The sequence below is a fragment of the Aspergillus stella-maris genome (assembly GCF_047715825.1).
Source record: "Aspergillus stella-maris strain CBS 113639 unplaced genomic scaffold BDV14scaffold_90, whole genome shotgun sequence".
In the NCBI taxonomy this organism is placed as follows: domain Eukaryota; kingdom Fungi; phylum Ascomycota; class Eurotiomycetes; order Eurotiales; family Aspergillaceae; genus Aspergillus; species Aspergillus stella-maris.
In genome coordinates this window covers 56467-82568 of record NW_027396884.1, presented here as the reverse complement: position 1 = coordinate 82568, position 26102 = coordinate 56467, and the positions used below count along the sequence as shown (strand labels likewise).

General features: G+C 51.8%; 13 protein-coding genes across 13 annotated transcripts; 7 read left to right on the top strand and 6 right to left on the bottom strand.

The window, feature by feature from the left end:
- Positions 1-243: 243 nt before the first annotated feature.
- On the top strand, positions 244-4955 carry BDV14DRAFT_205219 (uncharacterized protein; the record flags this gene model as incomplete). The annotated part of the gene is made up of 3 exons (XM_073774685.1): positions 244-546; positions 604-3018; positions 3069-4955. The coding sequence occupies 3 exons, from the start codon at positions 244-246 to the stop codon at positions 4953-4955; spliced, it is 4605 nt and encodes a 1534-aa protein (XP_073622902.1).
- A 115-nt stretch (positions 4956-5070) lies between these two features.
- BDV14DRAFT_154659 (uncharacterized protein) lies at positions 5071-6978 on the bottom strand. The gene is made up of 4 exons (XM_073766654.1): positions 6638-6978; positions 6457-6572; positions 5718-6350; positions 5071-5604 (listed from the first exon to the last, which is right to left on the bottom strand). The coding sequence occupies exons 1-4, from the start codon at positions 6703-6705 to the stop codon at positions 5186-5188; spliced, it is 1236 nt and encodes a 411-aa protein (XP_073622901.1). The 5' UTR covers positions 6706-6978; the 3' UTR covers positions 5071-5185.
- On the bottom strand, positions 6875-7795 carry BDV14DRAFT_183712 (mitochondrial 37S ribosomal protein uS14m). The gene is made up of 3 exons (XM_073770409.1): positions 7665-7795; positions 7395-7566; positions 6875-7314 (listed from the first exon to the last, which is right to left on the bottom strand). The coding sequence occupies exons 1-3, from the start codon at positions 7769-7771 to the stop codon at positions 7252-7254; spliced, it is 342 nt and encodes a 113-aa protein (XP_073622900.1). The 5' UTR covers positions 7772-7795; the 3' UTR covers positions 6875-7251.
- Positions 7796-8239: 444 nt separating this feature from the next.
- On the bottom strand, positions 8240-9053 carry BDV14DRAFT_183710 (F1F0 ATP synthase subunit i). The gene is made up of 4 exons (XM_073770408.1): positions 8944-9053; positions 8836-8865; positions 8657-8707; positions 8240-8538 (listed from the first exon to the last, which is right to left on the bottom strand). Exons 1-4 carry the CDS (start codon positions 8981-8983, stop codon positions 8486-8488), a joined length of 174 nt encoding a protein of 57 aa, XP_073622899.1. The 5' UTR covers positions 8984-9053; the 3' UTR covers positions 8240-8485.
- Positions 9054-9191: 138 nt separating this feature from the next.
- On the top strand, positions 9192-9957 carry BDV14DRAFT_154598 (DASH complex subunit SPC19). Its single transcript, XM_073766653.1, has 2 exons — positions 9192-9424; positions 9488-9957. The coding sequence occupies exons 1-2, from the start codon at positions 9293-9295 to the stop codon at positions 9869-9871; spliced, it is 516 nt and encodes a 171-aa protein (XP_073622898.1). The 5' UTR covers positions 9192-9292; the 3' UTR covers positions 9872-9957.
- Positions 9958-10487: 530 nt separating this feature from the next.
- BDV14DRAFT_193378 (tRNA methyltransferase RSM22) lies at positions 10488-14380 on the bottom strand (the record flags this gene model as incomplete). The annotated part of the gene is made up of 5 exons (XM_073771774.1): positions 10488-12751; positions 13394-13652; positions 13699-14001; positions 14058-14243; positions 14315-14380. The coding sequence occupies 5 exons, from the start codon at positions 14378-14380 to the stop codon at positions 10488-10490; spliced, it is 3078 nt and encodes a 1025-aa protein (XP_073622897.1).
- A 458-nt stretch (positions 14381-14838) lies between these two features.
- Positions 14839-15178, top strand: BDV14DRAFT_183706 (uncharacterized protein). Its single transcript, XM_073770407.1, has 2 exons — positions 14839-14944; positions 15005-15178. Exons 1-2 carry the CDS (start codon positions 14861-14863, stop codon positions 15074-15076), a joined length of 156 nt encoding a protein of 51 aa, XP_073622896.1. The 5' UTR covers positions 14839-14860; the 3' UTR covers positions 15077-15178.
- On the top strand, positions 14839-16670 carry BDV14DRAFT_183701 (SUR7/PalI family protein). The gene is made up of 4 exons (XM_073770406.1): positions 14839-15177; positions 15243-15537; positions 15596-15778; positions 15828-16670. The coding sequence occupies exons 1-4, from the start codon at positions 15165-15167 to the stop codon at positions 16069-16071; spliced, it is 735 nt and encodes a 244-aa protein (XP_073622895.1). The 5' UTR covers positions 14839-15164; the 3' UTR covers positions 16072-16670.
- BDV14DRAFT_183700 (ribosome-associated complex protein SSZ1) lies at positions 16664-19187 on the bottom strand. Its single transcript, XM_073770405.1, has 4 exons — positions 18938-19187; positions 18830-18866; positions 18615-18741; positions 16664-18560 (listed from the first exon to the last, which is right to left on the bottom strand). Exons 1-4 carry the CDS (start codon positions 19022-19024, stop codon positions 17114-17116), a joined length of 1698 nt encoding a protein of 565 aa, XP_073622894.1. The 5' UTR covers positions 19025-19187; the 3' UTR covers positions 16664-17113.
- On the top strand, positions 19188-20363 carry BDV14DRAFT_183698 (exosome non-catalytic core subunit RRP40). The gene has a single exon (XM_073770404.1). The coding sequence runs from the start codon at positions 19517-19519 to the stop codon at positions 20336-20338; it is 822 nt and encodes a 273-aa protein (XP_073622893.1). The 5' UTR covers positions 19188-19516; the 3' UTR covers positions 20339-20363.
- Positions 20364-20990: 627 nt separating this feature from the next.
- Positions 20991-22604, top strand: BDV14DRAFT_183696 (MYB DNA-binding domain protein). The gene has a single exon (XM_073770403.1). It carries the CDS (start codon positions 21039-21041, stop codon positions 22329-22331), a length of 1293 nt encoding a protein of 430 aa, XP_073622892.1. The 5' UTR covers positions 20991-21038; the 3' UTR covers positions 22332-22604.
- Positions 22605-23730: 1126 nt separating this feature from the next.
- BDV14DRAFT_205208 (uncharacterized protein) lies at positions 23731-24063 on the top strand (the record flags this gene model as incomplete). Its single annotated transcript, XM_073774684.1, has 1 exon — positions 23731-24063. One exon carries the CDS (start codon positions 23731-23733, stop codon positions 24061-24063), a length of 333 nt encoding a protein of 110 aa, XP_073622891.1.
- Positions 24064-24192: 129 nt separating this feature from the next.
- Positions 24193-25953, bottom strand: BDV14DRAFT_212080 (uncharacterized protein; the record flags this gene model as incomplete). The annotated part of the gene is made up of 4 exons (XM_073776235.1): positions 24193-24577; positions 24641-24666; positions 24844-25565; positions 25887-25953. 4 exons carry the CDS (start codon positions 25951-25953, stop codon positions 24193-24195), a joined length of 1200 nt encoding a protein of 399 aa, XP_073622890.1.
- Positions 25954-26102: the final 149 nt, after the last annotated feature.

The following is a 26102-nucleotide window of genomic DNA, read 5'->3' as shown; positions in this document are numbered from 1 at the left end:
CCAAGCAAGACTAACAGTCACAGCCCCATTGGGCCATCGTCGATCCATCCTCTCTAGACTACCCCACGCAGTTCAGCCTTGAGGCTTTGATTCTATTCCTGGCGCTAATCCCCGCGCTTATTCTCTTCCTTTATATCCATATCTGGTCCCTTCTTTATTTATACTTAATGTAGCTCCTCGCGAACACTCCAGATCGACCAAATCCGAGCACATCACGAACAACCCAAACAACCCACAGACAGAATGACCATCTCGCCATCCTCCACAAAAGCCCCTCCTCTCGAACTCAAGCGCAGCACCTCCGCCCTGAAATCCGAGATCGTCGAGATCTGGTCCCAGGTGCAGGCGCGCGTTGTCCAGTTAGCGGGCGGCGACTCCTCCAATATTCGAGCGGATCTTACGATCGAGGGTGTTCTTTCTTATCTTGACAAGGCGCAGGAGGCGTCAGAGAATAGAGATGCTCATGGGAAGGTCCGTAGTGTGTTTGAGAAGACGTTGCAATTCATTGATACTGTGGGTGGTATTGTTGCTGCTGATGCTGGAGAGGTATGTACTGCCCTCTTTGAATCTCTCCGAGTCTGGCTCTTTACTAACTAAGAAAAGGTCTTTGGCCCCTCAGAGCTCTGCTTTAACGCAGTTAGCATGGTGATCCAAGCATGGCAGGGGTACCAAGGAATTTTCGAGAGCCTTGCTACGCTCCTCGAGCGCTGCGGGCAGTACATGGCCCGACTGGAATACTACATCAAGGGCGGACTTGACGTGAAGCTCGCAAAAGTCGCCTGCCAGCACTTACAGCTATTCGTCGAGATATGCGACCGATCAATCAAGCTGCGACGGAGCAAGCGTCGGAAAATAGCCGTCTTCACCAAGCTTCTATTCCTTAACGACAATGATATCGATGACCTTTTGACAAAAATGGACTCCCTTGTTGATGAGGAAGGCCGTCTTGTCACCGCGCAGACATTCAGCTTCGCTGCCGAGACTGCAATCAGCACGCGAGAGAATCTGGCCATCAGCAGGGCTGTTAACAGCAAGATCGACATGCTCATTGCCAGTCGGTCAGACAGCCTCAAAGAGAACGATAAGCGGCGACGAAGGGAGAAGATTCTCGAGACGCTAGCGTTTGATGAAAATAAACTTGATAGTGATAAAAAAGAACCTGACCCATACTGGCAGCGCATCTACTACAACTATCGAAAATGTGTTGTGCCTAACACTGGTGGGTGGGTTTTCGACGAGGCTGAGTTCAAGGAATGGGAGAGGGGGACTCGTGATGCGCCACCTATCCTAGCTATCGAGGGCACTGAAGGCTCAGGAAAGAGTTATTTGACCTCTACCATTATTCGACGACTGAGGAATCGCAGCTCGGCTGAAAGTACGGATGCAAGAACACTACTGGCCTTTTATTTCGTGGAAGGCGACTCAAAGGAGGAGCTCAAGAGAACAAATCATCTCGATGTCATCGCCAAATCGCTCATTTGGCAATTTGTCCAAGCGGACGCCTCGTACATGAAGTCTGTCGCCAACATCTGCGAGAAAACTCGAGATATAGACCCGCACGAGATACCCAGCAGACTCCTTTTCGACAACAGGAATATCGGACAGACGATCGACGCCAACTTCTTCATCGTGATTGATGGGCTCAACGATGTCACCGGGGATAATTTGGTGACTTTTCTCCAGAACGCGCTGAATAGTTCGGCATCCCATGGCAAGATCCGGATTCTCTTAACTGGACGCCCGCGGGCATTCGAGCAAATAGCCGCTGCCGGCAAAGATATCCCATTTCGAACAATTCACATCAGTGAGCGTAATAGACCGGACATTGATATGTACATAGAGTCGCAGATGGACAACATCGAGGCGCTTCGAAACACAGAGCGTTTCGGGGTCCTTGATTTGCGCAAAAAGATTCGAACTGCACTCTGCGACAAGACAGCAGGCGACTATTTCCGTGTCAACACAATCTTGAAACGGATCAGCCATTTGGACTATGTTAATGATATCGACCACGTGCTAGAGAATGCAGGCAGGGAGCGCTCACAGCAAATCGAGACGGAAATTGAGTCGTTGAACAGCTCACGAAGCCCAAAAGAGATCGCTGAGATAAACGAAATCGTTCTCTGGATTCTGTACGGCAGAGAGTGGCTCAAGCCTAGGCAAATGGCTGCTGTTCTATATGTGCAGAGTGGAGAGCTCTCCTTGCTGAGACTCGAGGCGAAGCTGCAGCTGAAGTACACATTGTTTGAAGTGGATAGCGACGGCGACGTGGATTTTCGGTCTGGGGAGATCATTGACCTCATTCCCGAGGCAGGAGAGTTACAAACAGGCTCCGGTGGGAAGGAACGACAGAGCAATAACAGGGTTCTTCCGGAAGAAGTTGACATTGTCCGCCACTTCCTCCGCAATGTCTGCCCGCCTCAGCTGTACGACAAGTTTGACTTTGACGCGGTGTTTGATCAGAAACTGCACCATACCGGGGGCCATATTTACCGTGACGATAAGGACACAGCCGAAGCCAAACTCGCCGTGACCTGCTTGCACATCCTGACAGAAAAGCGAGACGCAAGGAAGGAAATTATACGGCCGTATGCTGTCAATTATTGGCACCAGCATCTTGCCGCTATTGATCTCTCGCTGGTTGATCGGCTCTGGAAGCGTGCGGTTGGGCCGCCACTGGTCAAGCTCTTTCTAGACGAAGCATCGACTGATGCATTATTATGGACGAAGAACGTTGAGCAGGCTTCAAGCTTTGCATGGACAGCGCGAGATGCTTGGCTTGAAGGAGACGGTGCCGTCACACAGGTCGTCCGGTGGCTGAGAGAGTCGGTGGTCACCGTCGATATATCTAAGCCCGAAGACAAGGCATGGGCGTCACGCCTCACGAGTAGTCAGACGCCTGAGAAGGAGATACTAGAGCGGCTTGCAAAACGTATGGTTGTGCATTGGCTGAGGGAGGAGACGCCACAGGCGCTAGCTGTTTATGCCTTCTCTTTCATTTCCGGGGCTCTGAAAAAGGTTTGAAGCACTACCTTTGTGCAAAGAAGACGAGGCTTACAATATCCTAGATCAATCGCAAAGAGAATACTGATGCCGTGAATCCAGACCCTGAACTCACGACTGAAGATGACATCTTTGAAATTGAGGAATGGTCCCGCTCGCTCTTAGACTGTGACAAGGACTCGCTCTGGGAAGTCCAGGTTGCTGTCATCCTGCGCAACTTCCAGTTCAACGCTCGCGCCGAGAAGCGATGCAGGCATGCCCTTGAACTAGATAATACGAACTGGCGCGCATCGTACTACTTAGCGCACGTGGTGACATCCAATAAGGAAGCGATCGACATATTGAACGCCCTGATTGAGCGACTCGGTGCAGATGAGCAGTGGATGCAAGAACCGAACCATGTCTGGGCATTTTCAGAAATGCATTACGACCGCGGCCAGCGGTATTGGAACGCAGAACAGTTTGATCCGGCAGTCGAGTCTTTTACGAAATCTGTGCAAGTCAACTATGCAGGGTTCAAGCGGGTCATGACAATAATCGAACAGTATTATGACAGACGACTATGGTCCGAGATACTGGCCCTCCTCAAGACTATACAGACGGGCTCTGGCCCAGGACCCCAACACAAAGATAGAACCCATCTGTCACAGATGCTCGTCGATCTCGCTGCCGAAGAATCTTTCCACAGCATCGTCCTTCAAACAGCCGTTGAGACAGGCCAGTTTGAGTTCATCGAACAGGTCTATGACGACGCCATCAAATTATCTACCCAGCGCGAAGCATACACTAGCCTCTATTATATCCGCTATCACTACGCAAACGAAATATTCCAGCAGAATGACGGCGAAGACAGGGCGATCGAGCTATGGGAGATAGCCCAGAAGGATGACCTTCCCCGGTCGTTCCTTGACATGGACTATATGCTTCCAAGTCTCACGGTTAAGCTGGCGCCAATTTATCTAGCCCGGGCAAGGGCAGCGCAGAGCAAGGAAGACAACGCAACAGCGCAGAAGTACCTCGAGCGCATCGCCTCGATCACACCCGATGAGACATCAGAAAGCAACATTATTCTCCCCGCTAAGCTCTACCTCGCGCGATACTATCAAGTCATTGGTGACGAAGCCAAAGCTAAGTCCATCGTGCGCAGTGTAGTCAAGCTAGCGTTGGAGATGCTCTCAGACGACGATGCTGATAATGACTATCTCGCATATTGGCGACTACTGCTCGTGTTTCTTCCTTTGAACGACGAGACAAATGCGCAAGCGGCAGTTGTCATGGCGGCTCTAGCGAGCCGTTCCGTGTTTGCAACCGTGAACCCTGGAGTCCCGGTCGTCGATGGACCTCCTCCAACCGCGGGAGAGACGAAAGGTGGAAAGGAGCAGAGTCGGCCTCGAAGTGGAAGCGGCACAGGAACGCCAAAAGAACTCAGCAAGAAGGAAAGAAAGGAACAAAGTCCCCGACCTCGTAATGCCAGTCCTTCTACCGCCGGCCTACGCTTAGACACCAGCCCGCTATCGAACCCAGCAGACGGCCGTCGACCGAGCACACCTATTACGCATACAAGCAACAGTACACCCGCTCGAACACCAGAGCTTCGGCCTGCCGACCATGGCCCCGGCGACCTCGACAATGACATGGCAGATCTAACCCCTGCCCCCGTCTTTGCAATCTGCGACGGCAATTGCGGCCACTACTGGGAGACCGCGAACCAAATGTGGTGGTGTAAGGACTGCATCAATCTTACCTTTGACAAGGACTGCTTTCAACAGCTCCAAAACGGTACGCTGCCACTCAAGGTCTGTGATAAAAACCATGAGTTCTTGAAGGTGGCTTCTTGGGATGAGGCGCAGAGCGTGCTGAGGGGTGCGCCTAGAGGGTCTGTGCCGTATCAAGGCAAAGCAATTTCGTTAGAGGAGTGGAAAGGCATTATCTTAAAAAAATATATTGGGTGAGAGGGTATTGTGGATAGTGTTTGGGCACTGAGCGATTGAGCCCTTTTGCAATATTTATTTCTGACTAGAAGAACAGTATTGAAGCGATTGCATGAGTGTTCAATAGAATTGAATCCAAAAACGAAAGAATGATCCAGTGATCTTGAACTATGTCAAGTCTAGATTATTGACCCCTAAAGCCAGCCAACTTCTCCACAGTCTGGATTTCAATCCTCAACCCATCCAACCCATCAATCCCCATCCTCATCAACCACCTCCTCCACGATCAAATCACCACCATCCATCTTTACCTCATCCCCCTTAACCTCCTGAATAACCAACTCCCCCTCTCCAAACTCCTCATCGTCAAATGCTCTCCCAAGCCACCCAAGCATACTCCCCCACGCCCTAGGAAGAATACACTCGGCATTCAACTCCTCGCCCGAACTATAGCAGTTGCAGCCGTAATATTCTCTTTCGGATAATGAAAGGGGGAAGCCCAGCGGTTCGGGAGAGAGGAGGTATGCTCTGCACCGGGCGGAGAAGAATTCGGTGAAACTGGGCGTGGTCGATGGAGCGGGAGTGGAGGTTGGAGTGGGCAGGTCGTAAGCTGCCCTGTGTAACGGGTTCGCAAGACATATCGCCGAGATATGGGTGTGCCATGTTTGCCCTATAGATCAGAAAGCAAAGACGAGACATATTAGCCAGGGTTTGATTGCTGGCCCAAGTAATCATAAACAAACCAATGAAGAAAGTAACCGAAGGACCAGACGGGAAACTTACAATTCGCACCCAAGTACCGAACAACAGCCTTCCCGCCCTCCGAAGCACCAATGACCTGGATCTTCGCGTTGTTTTTGACAAGCCGGCCCCTGGCATTGAGTATCTCCTCAAATACAGAAGATACATGGTCCTCCCAGTTCTCGTGACCGGGGATCTTATTCCTACTCGTCTCAGCAAGAGGCGGATCAACGGCTGAAGCACGCGGAAGAGCAAGTTTCGTGCTGTACGTCATTGCTTTGCTCACCCCGCAGTGCCAGTAGAGCTGGCCCGTATTTGCAAGGACAAGTGCTGTATCTCCCTTCGGTGAAAGAATGTGACCATTTGACGTCGAATCCGCGTCCTCGGCGCCATGGGTACCGGTGGAGGCGTGAGAATCATTAGGGTAGAGGACGGCCTTGGCGAAATTGACGGCCGAGCCAGCGTTGATGCTCTCTGCGCCGACGGTGCGGTAAGCCCATATACCTAGGTCTTGGGCTGGTTCTCCGAAGACGAGGATGATTCTGGAGGCTTTTGCGAGGTTCTGTGAGACTAGGATTGGGACGTGTGGCTTGTTTGGGATGGGGGTTAGTGGGAGGCGGAGGGTGACGAGGCGGAGGGTGCGAAGGCGGGTTTGGACTATGGTGCGGATGCATTCTGTGATATTTTAGAGTTAGTTTGGTTTTCTTCATGGGCGGCTTGCTCTGTGATGGTGTGGTGTGGTGTGGTTTGTGTTTGATGTCTTTCTTTCTGCTGTACTCACCGTTCATGGCCTCCCGCTGCACATCATTCCAGCGGTCGTTGCGATTGACCTTGAATTGGAACTCTTGAGTTGGGTCTGAGATCTTTCTGATTTGGTCTTTGTCGTTGATGAAGTAGCTATATTGATGTCAGTGGGTGGTTGGGATCGAAGTTGGGTTGAGGTTGAAGTGAAGTATACACACCCAAGTTGCTCGAGATCAGCTGGGAACTCCGCGTCGGCCGGGAGGTCTTGTCTGCGGTAAACAAACATGGCGATGGCAGTTGTGTCGAATGTCTCTTGCAGGTAGAACTGAGGTACAGCGAAGGAAATGGGCTCGGTGTATAGAGGCGTGCAAGGGTCGAGTATATGTCAAGTTCCAAGCTGCTCACTTAGATGGTATTGGATGCAATGAAAATCGATGACAGAGAAGGGACAGACGGAGAGAGAGAGAGAGAGAGAGAGAGAGAGAGAGAGAGAGGAAGGAGATGAAACCATGGAGGGCCTGCAGCCATGGCCATGGCCATCGTTTGCAGTGAGAGTTAATTTCCTCCGTTTGCATTGCTTTCAGAAGTGACATGGACAGGGACTGATGCCGGCACAACTCGAGATACCGATCAAGTTTTAAGAACCACTCCAAGGTTTGCAGTGATGATTTGCAGAATAGAGACTCGACAGATCGAGAAAGAAAATGAGAATAGTTTATACAACCCATCTATATATCGTACAACAAGACATTCAACAAACGCCAGGCCGATGCAAGCCACCAAGCTCGCCAGACCATTTTAACCCAACGAACCATACCACTTCCATCCAAATCTACCAACTAGCCTTCCTCACACCCGGCAATTCACCCGCAAGAGCCTGTTCGCGGAACTGAAACTGAAAAGAGAAACCAAGTTAGTCTCACTCACTTATACAGTAATAGACTCAGAGTCCAGTAAAGAGGAAAGGGCCCTTACTCGTCCAATCCTGAAATCCCGAATAATACTCCTCGCCGTTCCACCCGCAACACAGCGGTTCTTCACCTGCGTCGACCGGGTGTAGGCGTGCATCTGGGAGAGCTGGAGCTGGGCTTGCGCGCGGGTACGCTGGGGGAGAGAGGTGTTGCGGACGATGTAGCGGAGGGCTTGGCTGTTGACCGTATATATTAGCATTGATCCGTATACCATTTTCTTCACTGTAATCCGCAGCGGCGTGGACCGCGTGATTGTGGCATTTGGGGAACATACCGCTCAGGCTCGAACTGCTCGAAAACTCTGCGCTTGGTGTGGTCGCGGACGATGCGGGGGTTGATGAAGCCCGTGATATCAAGCTTTTTGAGGCGGAATTGAGACATGGTTGGTTGTGTGATGGGCGTAACTGTTGAAATCGGGGAGTTCTACGTTCTCGAGACATTGAGGATCCAGACTCCGAGGAGGGTCACGGGATCTTGGTTCCTGATTTGGTATAGCGCAGCGCTGGACATCGTATATTGAGGAAAAGTTTTCCATACAGCCGATGTGATTGACGCTTATATTTACAATTATTTGTTCTGAGTTTTGATTCTAGATACAATTGTCTTCAGAAGCTAGTGAAGCGCAGGGGACTTTGCGGGGTATGAGTGCGTGGAGATCCGCGCGTTGACGGAGTGAACGGCCTGCGGATCGAATGGCATAGGCCTGGAGATGGATTTAGGCGCATTGTAATGGCTGTCCTCGAGATAAGAATCGTTTACGATAGAAGGCCTGACCACCGAGGAGGCAGAGGCTTGTACTATACCTGTATGTAAGGCAGGTCAAGTCCACAAGAGACCTCTGCCTCCGATGACGGTGTCCAAGCCAGTGGGATCAACCTGGGACATCCTCCTCAGAGATCGAGAATATCCGACCAATGAACAGGGAGATAATGAATGTAGTGGTACAACTTGTCAATTCGTCATGCTATCTGACAAGTAGCGTCTATGTCTGTACAGGGAATTGCTCGCAATATCACGTCAATGGCGATACATCATTCCGACACATCCACCATCTCATTACCGCTCCAAAGCAATCGTTCTTTCAAATTCGACACCTTAGTGGGCGGCACCGCGGTTGGGGTTGCGGGGGTCGTTCTTGAACTCGGCGGCTGGGGAAAGATAAATGTTAGCAATGCAACCGGCGGCAGCTGAGTGGGTAGCATTCGAGGAGGGCAGAGGCAAATTCGGCAGATTTGGTAGCTGAGATATAAGGTTCGGGTCACTCACAGTTGGCCATGGCGTTGGCAGCAGAGTTGACGCCGTAGAGGATGACCAGACCTAGAGTCGCAAGTCAGTATCAAATATGACCATCCGTTTTATCTCCCAAGCTCGATGCGGAATGATTGACGCCAAACAAGGCCGCTCGTTCGATCGATTGTTTCACTCGAAAAGAATAAAGCGCATACCGGCAGCGAAGAAAGGAGCCATAGGGCCGGCTATATCCAGGTTAGCTCTCCGTTTCATCCTCAAGCCGCGACCGAGCGGGCGGCGCCTGGGGGCAAGGGTAGACTCACCAACGGGGGTGGGGAACTTCTTGGGGATGATGGAAGGCATATTGAAGCGATTCGTACGGAAGACTGCGAAGTGCTGTTGTAGAGAGAGAGCGGTTGATGTTCGGGGAAAGGGTGCGACACGCAGGAGCGGCAAGCAACGAGGTTTGTCCGGATGGCCGGGGCTCAGACGCTAGCCGCTTTCGGATGAGAATGGAGTGCCGCTTTAACTGATGTCCCGATAACAAACATCCCCTCATCGGTGTAAACAATGTATCTTGAGTTGTAGATACGACTACCGTTGATATCAATTCTATTTTTTTTTTTTTTGCTGGACAGCGTGAACCAATAATATACAACATACGGAACGAAAATGGCCTCCTCACTCGCATCCTCGGTCGCGTCCCTCCAAAACTGCTGCGACCTTGTCGACTCCTCCATCCAAATCCTAGACGACGGCGTCAATGACTTTCCTCGAATGGCCAGGGTCCTCCAGACAACCCGAGTAAGCTACCACAAACTCTCTTGCACTTCAGCCCAAAAATCTCTCATTAATACCTTAAGGCAGCACTTCGAACTCCTCCCCGAACCCACAATCCGCGAAGCGCAACAATCCCTCCTCGGCGAAATCACCCCCAGCATAGCGCACCTCCTCTCGCTCGCCTCAAACCACGTCGAGAAACTCTCGCGCCGCGAACAAGGGCTGCGCGCAAAATGCGAGCTGCAAGAGGGTCGACTTAACTCCTCCGAGCGGCAGAGTTCGAGCTCGGGATCTGCGAGGGAACAGAGGAGTAGCACGCCCCGCGCTCTGGCGCAGGTTAGTGAGGCGAAAGCGCTTGAGTATAGGCGCTTGGTACAGAAGAAGGAGCGGCTCAGGTATGCGGTTGAGCGCTTGGAGTTGCAGAGTACCCAGAGGGAGAGACAGTTGAGGAAGAGCATGGCGTTTCAGTGATTGGGGTGCTGTTGGCGTATGAAGACGGCCGAGATGGATGGCTGCCAGGCTCGCTGTTGAAACTGATGCCCTGCTTTCACCGTCCGCCTGATGCATCTTTGACCCCGGGCGGCCATTATCATTTTTGTCACTGGTGGTCGTAACATGGGTCGTGTTGGTGTTGTCACCCACCGTGAGCGTCACGATGGTGGTTTCAACATCGTCCACGGTCCTCGTCGAACACTCAAGTTGCTCACCACCGCTCCAGAGCAGCAATAGCATTGCGGGCCTCGAACGTCACCGCAGGCTTTACGCCCTTGAACTTCGCTGGCTTGAGCTACCACAGGGGATCGTTACTGATGAACCCGCCCCTTTGCGTTGCCTGTGACGAGAGGTTGCTTGCAGCAGGAGGGTTCTTCACGCAAGGTCTGAAGATGGAGATTGAAATGACAGAGAGATTTGAGAGAAGAGCTCAATTGATGAAAGAGGTATAAAGGTATAATATTATTTTACAGCGGCAGTCACGCCTATTGTACATATTTTGGCCAAAGATGTCCGCCAGTCCATAGACTGCAAATGACGCCTACAATGCAATCCCAAGTCCAACCATATATTCAACCAACATACCGAAGATCACTCATTCCTGAGCACTCCTCTGGACAAACTTCTTCGAGTCCCGCCTAAACTTCTGCTGCTCGAGCTGCTTCTTCCAACTAGGAACCTTCTTCTCGCCCTTCTTCCGTGTCGGGGATTGAGGTGGCATCCTCTTCAAAACCTGCCTCAAAGCAGGATCATCCTCCATTTCCTCCTCCATTTCTTTCCGTTCAGCAGCGCGCTTAGCCAAGCGCTCCTTCTTGCTCTCACCCTTAGTATCACCCAATTTCAGGTTTCTGGAGATGCGGGTTTTCGCTCCGAGAGCCCACAGATCACCCCAATATGCTTTGCGAGCGTCCTTGAAGGCCTGTTTGCTGTACGAACGGGGGACGGTCCAGCGCTCGATTTTGCCGGAGGGAGTGCACATGTCGAAGATGACGTGGCCGCGGCGTTTCATAGGCTCGTAGACCATCCGGGGGAGAGAGAGCGGGTGGAATTTTACAGGAGAGGTCTCAGGCTCAGTCTTGGCTTCGACTTCGTCGATGTCCTCGTAACCCTCAAATGCAGCTTCTGTTGCTTCCTCGCCCTGGACGATACCCTCTGTCTGGCGGAGGTCGACACCGCGCTGGACGGCGACGTAACTGAACTTCAGGTCTTCGTGGTTGCGGTCCTTGGCGCCGACGATGCGCTGGTGGAATGGTGGTCGGATGTAGCGCTGCTCGAAGTGGCAGAGGTCTTTGCGGCTCTTGGAGTGGCCGTGGGCTTGGTACATCGGGCATCGCTCGTGGTTTGTGCAAGGGGCGATGATCATGCCTGGCTCTTTCTGAACCTTGGTGTTATCGCCTTCGGCTTCGGTGAGCTCGTCGTACTCTGTTGAGCCGGGGCTGGCGATGTGGCGCTTGAGGAGCATTTCGCGCGCTCCAGCAATGCACTCGAAACCCTTTTGGTGGCCCTTTTCTAGGAGAACCAGGACACCACCGTTGGGATTGAGGAGTTGCCAGAGGTTCTGAACATATTCCTTGCGTTCGTAATCTTCGTCAAATTTCATCAAAGTGTGAGGGGCGATAATGAGGTCGAATTGCTTTCGCTGTGGCGGTCGTTTGTCGTGAACAGTTGGTGCTTCCCTGGTGTGTAGATAGTCTGGTAGTCGCGGGAGGAACGTTGTGTTTTCCAGCATCGCACTGGCGCGATGGCGGAGAGGGTCTGATCCTGTGAGGACGGTTGCTCGTCCTAGAGGGTAGGGGTCTGATTTGGAATGACCAGAGACCATGACTTCGTACTCCGCACGGAGAACATCTCTCCAGGCCAGAATACCGGCGCCGCCGGCACCAGCATCCAACACATTCGGACCTCCTTCTTGTGAGATCAGAGGGCGAAGCCAGTCCGAACCCAAGCGCTTGCGAACTTCAGTCAAGACACTCAGAGTTGACGCATACATCGCGGGATATACAACCGCCATGTATGCATTGGCTTCCATCTCTGACATGAAACGCTGAGACGCGCTGAGACCAATGGCCTGCTGAGGCTCTTGTGCGCGAGCGGGCGCCGTCCTTGCAGATTGAGGGAGCTGCCTGCCGCCAAAAGCCTTTATAGCCGCCTCCGAAATATGTTTATTCGAAGCATCTGAAAGGATGGCACTAATAGGCTCTGTTACTGTATCTTTCGGGGGGTATATTGTGCTGGGATCAGTTCCAAACTTCCCTGCTGAAGTACGCGGGTGGAAACGCGGCGTGGCATCCTCAGAATCTTCTTCTGCAGTCTCAAGCATAATTTCGGCACCAAGTTGCTCGGCGACTTCGCGGGTTCGAATCATCTCGGCGGTTTCTTCAACATAGGGCCCTGTCTCCATATCATAGACTACTGGCTCATCAGCCTTCCCCTCCTGCTGAATGGCCTCGTATGGAACTTCCTCCCATTCTCCTCCCGCGTCCTGGCGGAAAAGCTGGTCCGATTCTTGTTCTTCCTCCGCCTCAACTGCTCCCTCAGGGATGACAATGGGCTCGCCATATAATCGAGTATAAAGTAACGTTTCCTCTTCATTCAAGTAACCCTCGGGTAAAGTGTCGCCGAATTGGCTTCTAGCCTGCTGGACTCGTTCCTCCGCCGTATCCTCCTCATAATAGTCGTCGACAGCTTCGCCCGAGCTTTCGACAAAATTCCCGTTATCGGACGCGCCGGTCCCAGTATACTCGTCGGTAAGGTCAAGCTCTTCGAGTAGCTCAAGAATTTCGGCCTCTGTCGTGGTAATCTTGTCAATCAAGGCGTAGAGCTTATCTTCTGGATCTTCCTTGAGCTCGGGCGTTTCTTCTGCAGTGGAAGAAGCATGGCGTTTAGCGATGAGGTGATGACCAGAAGCGTATTCGACTACTTCAGGCTGTCCACTACGTGGCGACGACGAAGCGTTGACTCGATTTGATGCGGCGAGCGTTGTTCGAGATCGCGGACTGCTTCGGAGCTGTTGCGAACCGGCGTGGAATGCTTTGCGTAGAATAGGACCGCGGAGATTGTACGGCTTGGGCCTTGTAGCCCGTAAAGCGGAAGACCGCGACAGCATCCTCAGCCTTCCAATGCCCTGAGAAGGAGAAGGAGAGAGCTAAAAGCTGGACGAGATCAAGAAAGCTAATCGCCACATCGAGAGCTCGAGAAAATCAATGCCAAGAAATTGAAATTGGTTTCGTCCCATTGGCCGTCAACCTTGCACAGCTTACATAACTATTAGCATAATTACTTATGCGGCTGAACATTCGGATGCGGAGCTCCTGGATATTATGTATAGACGTAGTTCTATTTACCTTAGACCAGGAGCAATCTCAGTAGAACATATGCAGCGCTACGACTCACTATCGTCGTCATTACCCATGAGGAGTCTTAGGGCAGTCTTGCACTTGACAACCTCATGATGAAGTGCCGTCAGCTTGGCCATGACCGCCATGAGACTAGGATCTTGACTTTCTACTCGTATCTTCTCCTTCACTTTGACCTCGTCGCCTTTCCAGGAAAATACATCACCCGCTTCATCGTGAGAAGGCTTACTAGAGCCGAATAGACGATCGCGTATCGAGAACCCGGTCAACGAGATGTCCGTCGCAAAAGCGGTTGGAGTGTGTGCCGGTGTTGTGGATTCAAGTGTCCTAAGATAGAGGACTAGGGCGGAGTCCGCGATTGACAAATGAAAGGATAAATGCGGTGGTAAAGGAGGGTCGAACATCTAGATCTGTTAGCCGTCGTAAGCAAGGGGCGCTTGGCTGTCTTACATTGTCGGGTGCGCTCGTCTCCCACCATTTGCCTCGAACGACATCACTTTCTCCCTTCAACATCTGCCGGCCCTCGGCGATTGTATCCCCAAGGAGATGAAGTTGGCTATAGATGAACTGCGCATTGAGCGGATCACCAGTAAAAGTGCTCACGTCTACTATGTCCAAACATTGGCGGACAGAGTCCCTGACCGAGACCAGCTGGTCAAGGGCTAGCTCCGGCGCACTGGGGGAATTTGATAGACACAGCCGGGTTGTAGGTGCACCTCGAGAGCTCAAAGAAGTAAGGCGAAGCTGAATATCCTGTCGGAGAGTTAATGAAAATGGGGCCACGATATAGGTAGGAAGCAAGTACATACACCCTTCACGACCTTTGTTCCCACTCTTGTCACGAAGCCTTTGACATTTTCAGACCGCATCGATGACAAGACAAGTGTCGAACCTGGCTCCTTGGGTGCCAGTAACGCAGCGCACTCTTGCAAACCTTCTCTCAAGGAAGCAAGGGAACCCTGCAACGAGCGCAACAGCCATTCTAGCTCTCGTTCCTATACAGGCTTCAACTTAGTATTACTACCATAATAAAATACGACTGCCGAGCGGTGTAGCGCAAACCTACCAGAGCTGCATCGGCCTCCTGCTCCAGGCGCTCTGGGGGAACCGTGGGATAAACCCAAGTCGCCATCTTCCCCAGACTGTCAAAAACTGGGGTTCAGGGCAAGCTATTTCCAGTTGAATCCTACCCAAACAAGAAGGCGATGAGGTATCTCGTCGAGACCGAGTTCCCCAAGCCCGTTGCCGCGGTCTCCTGACTTGGTTGTCCCTTTGGCCGTTGGCCTGGTCCGTGACGCGATCGGCGGGAACCCAACCAGGCAGAAAGAAAACTTTGAGTAGGGTTAGGCTTGAGGTCCACGTTGATCGGCTTAGCGTAGGAACTGGAGCTGGAAAATTGGGCGCTGGGTGGTGCAACGTCAGAGACTGGAGGCGCTGATTTGAGTTGGACAAAGTTCCAACGTCATGGACATCGACTGATGACATCCACATCGGGAATAGCCTGGCTGACTATTCCCAATACGGAGCACGGGACGAGGGACTATGACGTCGAGATCATCGCGCAGACTTTTGCTTCACTGCGCAAACCTCCCTGAAGCTCCAGCTCGCAGTCATGCTTTTCGCTGCTCAAGCATTATATCATCCATCATCTGCGGGCCCAATTGCTGCGGCCGGAGTCTCCGGGTACTTTATTAGGGTAGCCTGAGCCACATCCCTCACCATTTCATTCCTTCCAGCCTTCCTCTAACATCTCCAGCCTCCAACCCCTGCATACCAATACCTACTCCGGACTATCGTGCCGAATTTCGATTGCCTTTTGAGGTCGTGATAGTCAATTATTATCTGCCCCTCGTCGCACTATCTCCCTCCGTCGTCTCGGATTACTCTTAATTTTCCAAGAAAGCAGCGATTACACAATGCCGCTTTCCAGTACGTTCTGGCTCTCATGGTCTTCGTCGCGCAACCTGCGATTGCTAACAAAGTTCGCTCTGCAGGAGCTGCTCTGGGCTTCGTCGGCCTTTTCTTCACTGCCGGTGCCCTTTTGTTGATGTGGCTTGTCTTCCTGGCCGGTGTCAAGAACAGCAACCCAGTCGACCAGATCTATTTCCTCCAGGTAGACTCAAGCTCCATACCTGGCGCTCCAGCACAATCGCGATGGACGTGGTGGAATCTGTGCTCGGTGGTAAATGGGAGGAACATGTGCGGTGACTCGCACCCCGACTTCCCCTTTGACCCCCCAAGCCAGCGCAACTTTGGCACCGAGGAGAACATCCCCCAGGCCTTCATTGGGTGAGTTGCAATATACCACTTTGCCCGCGACGCGCTTTGTGCTAACATATTCTCGCAGTACCAACCACTACTTCCTGACTTCTCGCTTCTCATGGCCCTTCGAGATCATTGCTCTCTTCTTTGGTGTCTTATCCCTCTTCACGGGACTGATTGCCATGTGCACGCGCATCGGAAGCTACATCTCTGCGTTCCTGGCATGGCTCGCTTTGACTTTCCAGACCATCGTTGCCTGTCTTATCACGTATGTTGAATCCGGTCACACCGCGCAATACAACACTAACATCATCCAGTGCCGTCTTCGTCCAGGGTCGCAACCACTTCAACTCCAACAACCAGGACGCTAGCCTCGGCGTCAAGGCCTTCGCGTTCCTGTGGACCGCCGTCGCTTGTTGGTTGCTCGCATGCATCACTTATTGCCTCGGTGGGTCGGTCAGCCGGAAGGACACCGGATACAGCGGTCGTAAGCAGCGCCGCCGCGGCTTCTTTTCCGCTCGTCAAGCAGACGCAGAGCGCAACAAGGAAGTTGCTCCTTAAGCCTCTGGTGGCTCCCTATATAACGACCGATCGGCACCTCAATAATAATCGCGCATGCATATACGCAAAGCATGCTATAATATGAGAACGCCGACAAACTCACGCACGACCAAAGACAAGATATCATTCTCAGGGGTTATCCTCTACCATCTTCGCAACGCGACCCTGAGTCAGCCCACCCGGTCAACCAATATATACGCCTTCCAATAAGTATCGCAAATCATCGAACACTCCAACCCGCCTGGTCAAATACGACTGACTGTACGCTCGCTCGCGCCAACAAACTGCATCTGCATCTGCGCCCCCAGTGCATGCATACGCTCCCTACCATATACCAGTGCTGTTTTTATCTAGAATCCGGCTGCTTTGGCCTCGACTTTGCCTTTGCCTTTGGGCCAGCCGCGCGATTCCCTCGAGTTTGTTTGTGATTCATGTTGGATCTTTCATGATGACATGCATCTTACGAATTATCGACTACCTACCTACCTTATTGGTTACAGTTACTTTATCTTTAATGTCTGCTGCCTTTGATGTTGCCGTTGAAGGGATATATGTAATATAATGTGATACTTAAAAAATTAATTTCTATCTTCTGGTTATTTCTCGTTCGAAGAATAGGAATAAGCATAGGCAGGTTGTAACAAGCTGAGTAGAACTCAGGCCAGAAATAAGGGGCATGGCGAAGGCTATGCCAGACCAAGTCTTGATGACTGCTAGTCCAAATGACGCTCCTGTGTACTACGAGCTCAAGTGAAGGAGAAGTACCCAATCTATCGCGTTCTATTTTGCGCAAGATACTCTATATACTTTTTGCTGCAGAGTCTTCGTTCATACATTCATCGTCAAGCATGTACCTCCCCTGCTCACCGTTTCAATACCCCGGAAAGCAAAAACTCTTGATGTATGCGTGTAAGCTCAGGTCTTCAGAAGTAATCAAAACTAGGTTGGTGATAAGAGGAAGGAGGAGCAAGGAAAAGATCATTAATAATCTAAATAAGAAAAATGACATTCAGATTTTCGACTTCGCATGCACGTCCAACGTCTATGGCGACTCAACGGCACCGCGGACAGCGCTCTGCCCACCGACTTCCCGAGCGGTGATCTGCAGACCGAGGTCGGCGTTGATGTGGACCATGAGCTCGACCTTGCCGTTGGCCTTGACGCCCTTGACCGCGAGCTCGGCGATGGGGTTCTGGGTCTTCCAGACGATCTCGCGGGTCTCGTCCTCTTCATCATCGGAGTCGTCGAAGTCAGAGTCGTCCTCATCCTCATCCTCAGCTTTGGGCTTCTTCTCTTCCTTGGGCTTGGGCTCGGGCTTTGTGACCTTGATCTCACGAGCACCCTCGACGACACGGATGAGGACGTCGCCGCCTTCCTTGGGGGCGTTATACTGCGCGACGCGGCGGGCAGGGAGGGCAGTCTGGGTGTTCAAGAGAGGAGAGAACTCGACAGCGTCGCCGGAGGAGAACTCAACGCCGATGGCGTTGTTGAGGTGAGGAGTGGCGGTGACCATGGGGTGGATGGACTGCTCGATGTCCTCGGTGTCGAATTCCTGGATGAGAGACGCTTGGATGGCGGCACCGCGGACGGCGAGCTCGGAGGGGTTGATGGCGGTGGTCTCGACGGAGGGAGCGAGAATCTTGGTCTTCTCGGGGAAGATGCTGCGGGCGATCTGGGCGATCTTGGGGGTGTGCGAGACACCGCCGGAGAAGACGACCTCGTCGATATCGAGGACGTCAAGATCGGCCTTCTTGATAACCTGCTCGATGAGGCCAGTGAACTGGGCGAAGACCTTGTTGGAAAGGAGCTCGTAGCGGGTACGGTTGATGGTCGAGCCGTAGTCGATGCCGTCGGCGAGAGACTCGATGCTCAGGGTAGCGTTGGTACCCAAGCTGAGAGCCTTTCTTGTAGCCTCACCCTCGGCCTTCAGCTTAGCGAGGCCACGGGCGTTCTCGCGGGGGTCGGTCTTGTGCTTCTTGATGAACTCCTTGGCGAAGTGGTCCATGACAATCTTGTCAAGGGTAGATCCGCCAAGCTCGTAGTCGTGAGCGGTAGCGAGGATGGTGTACATGCCACCGCGGGTAGAGATAACAGCAACATCGGAGCGGTTGCCACCCAAGTCAGCGACAACGACAAGCTTATCCGTAACAACAGACTCGGGTCGGGCGTCGTAAGCAAGAGCAGCAGCGACGGGCTCGTGGATGAGCTGGAGAACCTCAATGCCAGCAGCCTTGGCAGCGGCTGTCAGGGCCTCGCGCTGGGCATCGTTAAAGTCGGTAGGGACGGTGATGACAGCAGCGTTGACTTCCTTACCAAGGTAGTCGGTGGCAGACTGCTTCAGACGGAGAAGGTGGCGGGTGGTGATCTCGGAAACAGTGACGGTGTTGGGGGTCTCGCTCTCGGAATCACGGATAGAGAATGCAACAGTCGAGTCGGTCTGGATGGGGTGGGCGGAGTTGTGGCATGGGGTGGGATCTATTGACTTGAAGCTGCGAGGGTCCTTTAGCAAGTGTCTCTCAAGGTGATCCAGGGCTGTGGCTTACTCCTTGCCAAGGTAATCTCTGAAGTATGCGACGGTGTTTCCGGGGTTGCGGATGAGCTGGGCCTTAGCCTGGGTGCCGTGATATTGCTCTCCACCGATGTATGAAAGGATAGAAGGAATTTGACGGTCTAGAAGCGGCGTAAGTCTTGGATCCAGATTGTGTGCGGCGAGCAAAAAACAGGGACTTGAGCGAGTATAGAGATCGGGTGCACAAACCTCCTTCTTCGTTGGCGATAACTTCAGCCTTGCCTTCCTATACATCGAGTCAAGTTAGAAAATTTCCTTTGCACATAGCCGATGGCGCAGACTAGCGGAGACACATACGCTGCTGATGCGGGCAATGGAGCTGGAGGAGTTGCCGAAGGAAATACCGATGGCGAATCGCTCGCCGGCACCGTTTGTTTCACTCATTTTGAAATAAAAAGAGATTGTAGAGAGAGAGGGAAAATAGAGGGTTGAGGGAGGATGAGGGAGTGGAGGGGAAGGACAAGGACGCTTCAGAAATGCGAGTAGATTCAGTCGATCCAATCCTGTTCGGCCTGAAAAAAGTTTTTGGTTTGGCCCGATCAGCCACTGTGGCGCCTTATCGATAAAATTGTGGCAATGCCAGGAACATTCTGCAACTGCGGCCACCACGTGGTGGACTCTGGCTACGAGGTTTGGCTGCGAGATTCTTGCATTGACAGCTAGTACTTCTATTAGCTACTCTACATTCAACTTGGACATATTCATTATCTCGTCAGTGTTGGTTGCACCGACGGAGATCCGAGCAGTGCCTGATCACATGACCTGTATCCGATAAGCTACATCACTTTTTCAAACTGAAAGGCCGTTAGTAGATTTCCGGTTTTCTCCTCCATCCTCACTTCTAGCCATTGACTGCGGTCAAAGCCACATATCACAATGTCATCACCTTTAATACTCCTCCCCGGCGACGAAGTGCCGTCCGAATATCTACCCAACAGCTCAGCGCCGCTACGACTAGGACCAGGCCTCCGCCTTCTTTCGCAACCGCCGTCGTCCAAAACCTCAACCCATGTCCTGAGCGCCACACAATCGGGAATCCTCTCTACAGACAACAAGCGAAATGCCGTCTCCATACTATCTTCCTCGAACCGCCGCTATGTCCCCACCTCGAACGACCTGGTGATCGCGCAGGTGCACCACTCAAGCGCCGATTACTTCCACTGCATGATTACACCACAGTCGCCTCATGCGCTTCTCGGACAATTATCATTTGAAGGCGCGACGAAAAAGACAAGACCGATGTTAAGGCAAGGCGATCTGGTGTACGCTCGCGTGCTGTCGACCGGTCTGGGACCCGGCGCGGAGGTAGAACTCACATGCGTTAACCCCGCGACTGGGAAAGCTGAGCCGGGAGGTCTGGGGCCATTGAATAATGGAATGGTATTTGATGTTTCTACGGGGATGGCTGCTAGGCTGATTAGGGCGAGCTCTTCGTCGTCGGAGTCACAAGATGGCGTTGCAGGCTTAGTCGTACTAGACGAGCTAGGCAAGAAGCTGGAAAAGGCGGGCGGATTCGAGATCGCGGTAGGAAGGAACGGAAAGGTCTGGGTGGACTGCTCAAATAGCGAGGATGATGCTGTTCAAGCTACGGTAGCGATCGGACGGTGTCTCACCACGATTGATGAACATAACCTTAACCCCGCGGACCAGAGGAAATTGGTGACGAGGATATTACGGGAAATGAAAATAGATTCATGATAATCATAATGAAAATTACAGTACCATTTACATTCACTGCCTTCTTTTGTTCTCAATCAAAAATATTACTCCGCATTAGTCGTAGACTGTCAAGACTGAACTCGAGATGTCGCGGAAAGCTCCCGCGGCCGCCCAGCCACTCGCAACTTTTTTTCATCGTCCGTCAAGCAACACACTCACTTTCTCCCCCGCAATCATTGTGCTACCCCCGCTGTCTGGCACAGCTTTTCAAGCCATGAAAATGGGCCAAGCATCATCTCAGGTAGCCCAAGATAGAGAATTCGGTGAGTAAACCAGCAGATGAGCGCTCGCGCGCGCTCCTGACTTCGATTCCTTTAGACCAGCAACTGACGTCGACGGTTTCACGGCAGATAGCGACGAAGACCCTCATATTCCAGAAACACAACCAGAATCTCCGAAAACCGCCAAGAGTTCGAAATCAGAAGCGCACGATTCATCCTCAAAGCGCAAGCGGAAGTCTTCGCAGAGCGACGCAAGCCCCGTAGCCGCAGCGTCGTCGGAACAAGATCCCAAGCCAGTCAAGCGCAAGAAGTTAGTCGAAGAACTGATGACAAAAGATGGATCAACACCGAATCGCAAGGTGGAGAAGAATAAACAAAAGAAGAAGAAGAAGAGCTCGAGTCCGCAGGGCACCCCGTTGAAACGGGCACATTCGGCGTCGCTTCGAAACAATTCCCAAATGTCACCATCACCTGCGCTGAGTACCGGTGACTCTCAGACAAAGGGGCGGCTAAAGCGGGCGAATGGAACCTCGAACGCGAGAGGTGCAACGGGTGCGTTCCAACCCCCAGAGGTTGAAGCTTTGGAGGATTTCAAGGTCCGGTTTTGCAATGGGAATGGATGCAGCCTGGCGACATTCGACCTTATGGTTCAACATGGATTCGAGGGGCAATTTCCCAGCGTCAATGGAATTACGAAACGAAGTTTTTGGAACCAAGTGCGCGCGATCTTGCCGAATCGAGACAAGAGGTCTGTCTACAGGTTTATGAAGCGTCACTTCCAAGCATCTGGTCAGAAGTCTCATCAATGGACGGCCGAGCAGGAAGACGAGCTTGTGGCGCTCTATAAACAGCATGGGCCGAAATGGGCCCGGATAGCCGATGAAATTGGCAGAAGCGCAGACGACGTTGTTCAACGATTCAAGAATCGCCTTGAGCACCGGGACACTATGAATACTGGTCCTTGGTCAGATGCGGAGTTCGACTTGATGAAGACAGCTTTGCGTGGTGCTTGGTCTAGGCTGGGTGAACAGGGGTACGATGTTGGCGCGAATATCTATGAAATGGATGAGTCGCTTATCTCATGGGGTCAAATCAGCACAAGCATGAAGCACATTCGGTCAAGACAGCAATGTGCGGATAAGTGGCGCGGAGTCAAGACCACTATGACCTCTCTGCCTGGCTCGCAAGTAAACTCCCGAGCGAACTCTCGATCAGTATCTCGGAGCGCGACTCCCTCGTCCGCCCAACAACCCAAGGGTCGTCGGAGCGATGCTTGGGTAAGACCAGGCGATGATGACTCGGACGCGCCAGGTCTCGAAGCGGACAAGGAAGCAAAGAACCCCACACCGGCCGCCTCAAGTCCATTGAAACAGCAGAACAATGCTGAATCTAGTGATGGGTCTAGCTCTGACAGTGAGGAGTACAGCACAACGTCAGACTCTGAAGAGGAGTCCGAGTCTGATGCCAAGGCCGAAAAGGAACCTCCAATGCCAACGATAAAGAAGGAGCAAGAGACAGCACCCTCTGAATCAGGCTCTGAAACAGGCTCGAGCACCAACTCAGACTCCGACTCCGACTCAGACGACTCGAGCTCGGACGGCTCGGACGATGAAGACAACCCAAAGACGGTGAAGGTTGAGGGCTCAGACGATGTTATTCCAGAGACTCCTGTCGTCGAGCGAGAGGGTGCCAGTAGCGCCATGAGCGATGCCAGTGACTCGAGCGATGAGGAAAGTTCTGACTCAGAATAAGGGAGGTGTACGGCGTATATCACGAATTAATTTGTTTCAAGATACCATTTATGTTCTATTTAGCTTTATACAGAAGACGTCGACCTTGCTCCTGGTTCAACTTACCATCATGTTATTTCTGTAGGCCACAAAGAATGGAGGGCTCATAAACAACATGTCGAAGCTTTTCGACCTTACGCTTCTGAGGCGTTATCGACGTTGTAAGGAATTCAGTAGTATATAGTTAATTTGGACCTTCATGTTTAAATAAACTACATACTTCTCAAACCCACATTGCTCAACTCAAATTACTCAGTGTGCTAGCATTAGGGCCTTGGTATAATCAATTTAAATGGGCCGAGTTAGTGTGATCTCCATATCCCCATGTGCTTGGAATGATTTCACCCCACCTGATAGCGAGCTCTGCTCGCTGCAGATGGCTCTCCACGGCAAGCCTCAGATTAATGAGGCACGCCATGGATCTTGCTACTGAATATGATTCGAGATGAGAATTCCGTTTATCAGGGGAGGGGGGGGAGGTTGTCATGTAATGACGGCGTTTAGCAGTACCAAGTCGTGAAGTCAAACTACCCAGCCGAGTCAACAACCTAACCTCGAATCACTCTTCTTCTCTTGACAATCTATGAGAATCCGAGAGACCCTTCATGCGTCCTGTCTAGACTAATTTATTAGCTCACCTAATCGCCTGTGTTGGGGCCCACAGCACTTGCTTCAGTTGCCTGCGACGGCCATGTCCGCGAAACCACCATCTATCTCCTTTTGCAACGCTTGACTCTTTATTGCACCATCAAGCTCATTGTGGAGGACAATTCTGAACGATGAAAAGATTACTTTCCAAAATCGGAGTTTGGAGGTCTGAAAGCTCTGATCCATGCATCCTCAGTTTAATACCAGCAGTATCTTCTCGATCGTTGTTATATACTTAGCAACTCCCTAGAAACCACTTTATGACCCATCTTTATCGACGTATATGTTGTTCATCAGTCCAGTCGTCATGACTTTCTTGACACTCGAACTAGGTCAACTATCATGCAAGTCCTAGACGATTACAAGACGCGCCGATCCCAGTCAAACCCGCCAAAAGTAAATGACACCCTCGCAGGAAACGAAATTCTTGAAATAGTAAACTTCTATCGCACAATCGTCACACCTTTCGTCCAACGATATGCATCCTGGGCACTCGATAATCTCGCAGAGCAGGCCGAGACGCCGAGAAGCCTTGATCTGTTTAGTGCGACAGAGGAGCTACGTATAGTGCGTGCTTTGTACCGCTTCCAGCTTTTTTGCAACCTGTTTGGTCATAGCCATTGCCAACTTCCCGCATGGGAGCGGCCTGAATGCGAATTCGAAGCCGTGGAAATGCTAAGCTTACTGGTTCGACGGGGATATCGAGGATGCCATGGGCATGACGCCTCAAAACCAGGGGCGTCGCGAGCACCCTATAGAGCGAGATCTAAAGCAGAAGCGGCGCGATCCGCTTCCATTTGCGGAAGACGAACTCACAGACGCAGAACGGGTGCTGTACCCGCCGCTTGCCTGGACGCAGATGTGGAATGAGAAATACAGCAACATGTATGGATATTATTGTCCTAGGCCCTGTCGTAGCTGGGGATATGTCATGTGGGACGCGAAAAGAATTCGGGATACAAGTGCAGGGAAGCTGTTGAAGAAACAGTTAGAGAAAGGGTGGTCGAGGTTTACGGATGATCCTAGGGACAGCGTTGACGGCTGAGAATGCTACGCCACCAGAGAAACGACAACCATGGCGAGCCCTTCAGACCCATTCATTCTAGAGTACTGGCTCTCCCAGACCCCGCGCTTTTTAATCACGGTTATACCTTCAGACTTATCTTTTCTGGCCCTATGCCACTAGAGAAGCAACGAGCATAATGAGTCCGCCAAGCCCATCCATCCCAGAGCACCACTCCTCCCAACCCGTCGCGCTCCTAGACACGGTCATCGTATCCAATGCCATATGGGAAAGCATCGTATCCCTGTGACCCATTTCACCCCTACCTTTGCTTGAATTCAATTTGACCAACTCGCCATTCGTAGCCAGACCAAAGGCCGTGCGATGCACCTCTGGCTCTCCCTGCGCTCTGGCCTTCCATGATTCCTCGCTGCTGGCTTCCCAGAGCAATTTATTTGCCGGTAGTGGTGCGAGGAGTAGGTCTGCTGGCAGATCACATTTCGCTGCGGGTTCGAAGTAGATGAGCATTTTTAGTATTTGATATATAACTGCTAGCCTTGGAAAATGTGAGCACTTTTGCTTATAGTATATGGATTTGGACAGGGGAGGGGGCATTTACCTTCGTCTCGACTCCTCGAATAGCCACTTTTGCCAAGTTATGTTGGTAATATTATAACTCTCGTATAGCCCTTGGTCTCTTCTGTTTTCTGGTCTCTCGATTCTGCTGAGGTGTTTTGCTATTACCTGTTATGGTTCGGATTTTATTAGTACACACCAATTGTCCATGTAAAATAAAAAGAAGAATGAGAGAAGCAAACTCACAGTAACAGCCCCTAACAACAAGAAATCAACATTATTTCCTTCCGTCTCGCCCTCATCAAGTCGAACGACCACATATATTGAAAGTGCCTGCATTGCGCTGAGAAGGCTCCAGCGGGCCGAAGACAGAGCTTGAGTGTCCTGGTGGCTCTCGTCGCTCCAGCTCATCATGCGCTCGCACTCACTTCGTACATTGTTCCAAAATCCCTTCCGGCTTTTGTCCTTGGATATGTTATTGAATGATTTAAGGAGGGTTAGACATGTCCCTAAAGGATCGTAAACAGTATCATTGCTATCCTGGTCTCGAATCGGACTCGGATGGATGAACGGTGGAAGCGAATTATTATCCCGCATCAGCATCAAGAGATACGACTTGAGCGTGTGCAGTATCAGGCTGGCCGTTCTTTTCTTCCCGGGGCTCTCACTTGGTCGGCGGGTTATAAGTCGTGGTAGAGCGGGAATTGAGAGGGAAATATGAGGAGTGGGTGTTGGTAGGTAGTGATACTCAGTAGTCTTGCTAGCCTGCAGGTTGGGTACAGGATCTAGGAAGTCAAATTCGCCGAAGTTCACTGCGTCGAGATTTGGGTCTGGCCAGTTGATATTGATGAAATCGTCAACTCCACCTCCAAGCCCCGGAACGTCAAATGTGTCTTCGTATGAGTCTGATACTGGCATAGCCGGTGCTGTATCGAGCGTCTCATTATGAAGGTTGTCAATCTCTTGAGCTGATCCAGTACCAGACTCGGAGCTTGTCACTAGTGGAGACGTATTGATTCGTGTCCTGGCCCTCTGCTGACTCGCAACCGCAGATGTCGACGTTGGATACTGACACTCAATTCCCTTTGCTGAACACCGCGAACATCCAGGTCGCCGCTGGTCACATCGGGCCTTTCTCTTCGCGCAGGAAGTACATGACCTTGGCTTTGAAGAGGATGAAGGTTCGATCTCGCGAGAACGGCAGTAGTATCCGTGCCTTTTCAGCGTCGAAGCTATTGCAGCCAAGGAGTGTTAGCAGGGAAGGCGCGGGGGTGGGTAGAAGCACTCACGCCTGTCAAAGGGTTTATTGCAAAGCCCACAGCGCAGAACACTTTCAGATTGCATGATTTTCTCCATCTCAATTCTGATTGCTCTGAAGCTTGTCGGAGTGGTACAATATGCAGGGCAGGAGGATATTGAAGGCGCTGAACGCATTTGTCAGCAACGATACCGTAGGTAAGCCCTAGTTTTGCTAGCATACCCGCGGTTCGATTGCTTACCGATCC

Bases quoted from the DNA above. Each gene is read 5' to 3' on its own strand.
- BDV14DRAFT_183701 (XM_073770406.1), top strand. The intron at 15,538-15,595 runs GTGAGTTGCAAT...ATATTCTCGCAG, and splicing joins ATCCCCCAGGCCTTCATTGG to TACCAACCACTACTTCCTGA. The intron at 15,779-15,827 runs GTATGTTGAATC...AACATCATCCAG, and splicing joins ATCGTTGCCTGTCTTATCAC to TGCCGTCTTCGTCCAGGGTC.
- BDV14DRAFT_183700 (XM_073770405.1), bottom strand. From the start codon at position 19,024: ATGAGTGAAACAAACGGTGCCGGCGAGCGATTCGCCATCGGTATTTCC. The intron at 18,742-18,829 runs GTTTGTGCACCC...CGCCGCTTCTAG, and splicing joins TATCGCCAACGAAGAAGGAG to ACCGTCAAATTCCTTCTATC. The intron at 18,561-18,614 runs GTAAGCCACAGC...GGACCCTCGCAG, and splicing joins AGAGATTACCTTGGCAAGGA to CTTCAAGTCAATAGATCCCA.
- BDV14DRAFT_154598 (XM_073766653.1), top strand. From the start codon at position 9,293: ATGGCCTCCTCACTCGCATCCTCGGTCGCGTCCCTCCAAAACTGCTGC. The intron at 9,425-9,487 runs GTAAGCTACCAC...ACCTTAAGGCAG, and splicing joins GGGTCCTCCAGACAACCCGA to CACTTCGAACTCCTCCCCGA.
- BDV14DRAFT_154659 (XM_073766654.1), bottom strand. From the start codon at position 6,705: ATGTTTGTTTACCGCAGACAAGACCTCCCGGCCGACGCGGAGTTCCCA. The intron at 6,573-6,637 runs GTGTGTATACTT...ACATCAATATAG, and splicing joins GCTGATCTCGAGCAACTTGG to CTACTTCATCAACGACAAAG. The intron at 6,351-6,456 runs GTGAGTACAGCA...AAAATATCACAG, and splicing joins GCAGCGGGAGGCCATGAACG to AATGCATCCGCACCATAGTC.
- BDV14DRAFT_183710 (XM_073770408.1), bottom strand. From the start codon at position 8,983: ATGCCTTCCATCATCCCCAAGAAGTTCCCCACCCCCGTTG. The intron at 8,708-8,835 runs GTATGCGCTTTA...TTGCGACTCTAG, and splicing joins GGCTCCTTTCTTCGCTGCCG to GTCTGGTCATCCTCTACGGC. The intron at 8,539-8,656 runs GTGAGTGACCCG...ATCTTTCCCCAG, and splicing joins TGCCAACGCCATGGCCAACT to CCGCCGAGTTCAAGAACGAC.
- BDV14DRAFT_183706 (XM_073770407.1), top strand. From the start codon at position 14,861: ATGCTTTTCGCTGCTCAAGCATTATATCATCCATCATCTGCGGGCCCA. The intron at 14,945-15,004 runs GTAGCCTGAGCC...TAACATCTCCAG, and splicing joins TCTCCGGGTACTTTATTAGG to CCTCCAACCCCTGCATACCA.
- BDV14DRAFT_183712 (XM_073770409.1), bottom strand. From the start codon at position 7,771: ATGTCTCAATTCCGCCTCAAAAAGCTTGATATCACGGGCTTCATCAAC. The intron at 7,567-7,664 runs GTATGTTCCCCA...TACGGTCAACAG, and splicing joins GAGCAGTTCGAGCCTGAGCG to CCAAGCCCTCCGCTACATCG. The intron at 7,315-7,394 runs GTAAGGGCCCTT...TTCTCTTTTCAG, and splicing joins GGGATTTCAGGATTGGACGA to TTTCAGTTCCGCGAACAGGC.
- BDV14DRAFT_183698 (XM_073770404.1), top strand. From the start codon at position 19,517: ATGTCATCACCTTTAATACTCCTCCCCGGCGACGAAGTGCCGTCCGAA.
- BDV14DRAFT_183696 (XM_073770403.1), top strand. From the start codon at position 21,039: ATGTCACCATCACCTGCGCTGAGTACCGGTGACTCTCAGACAAAGGGG.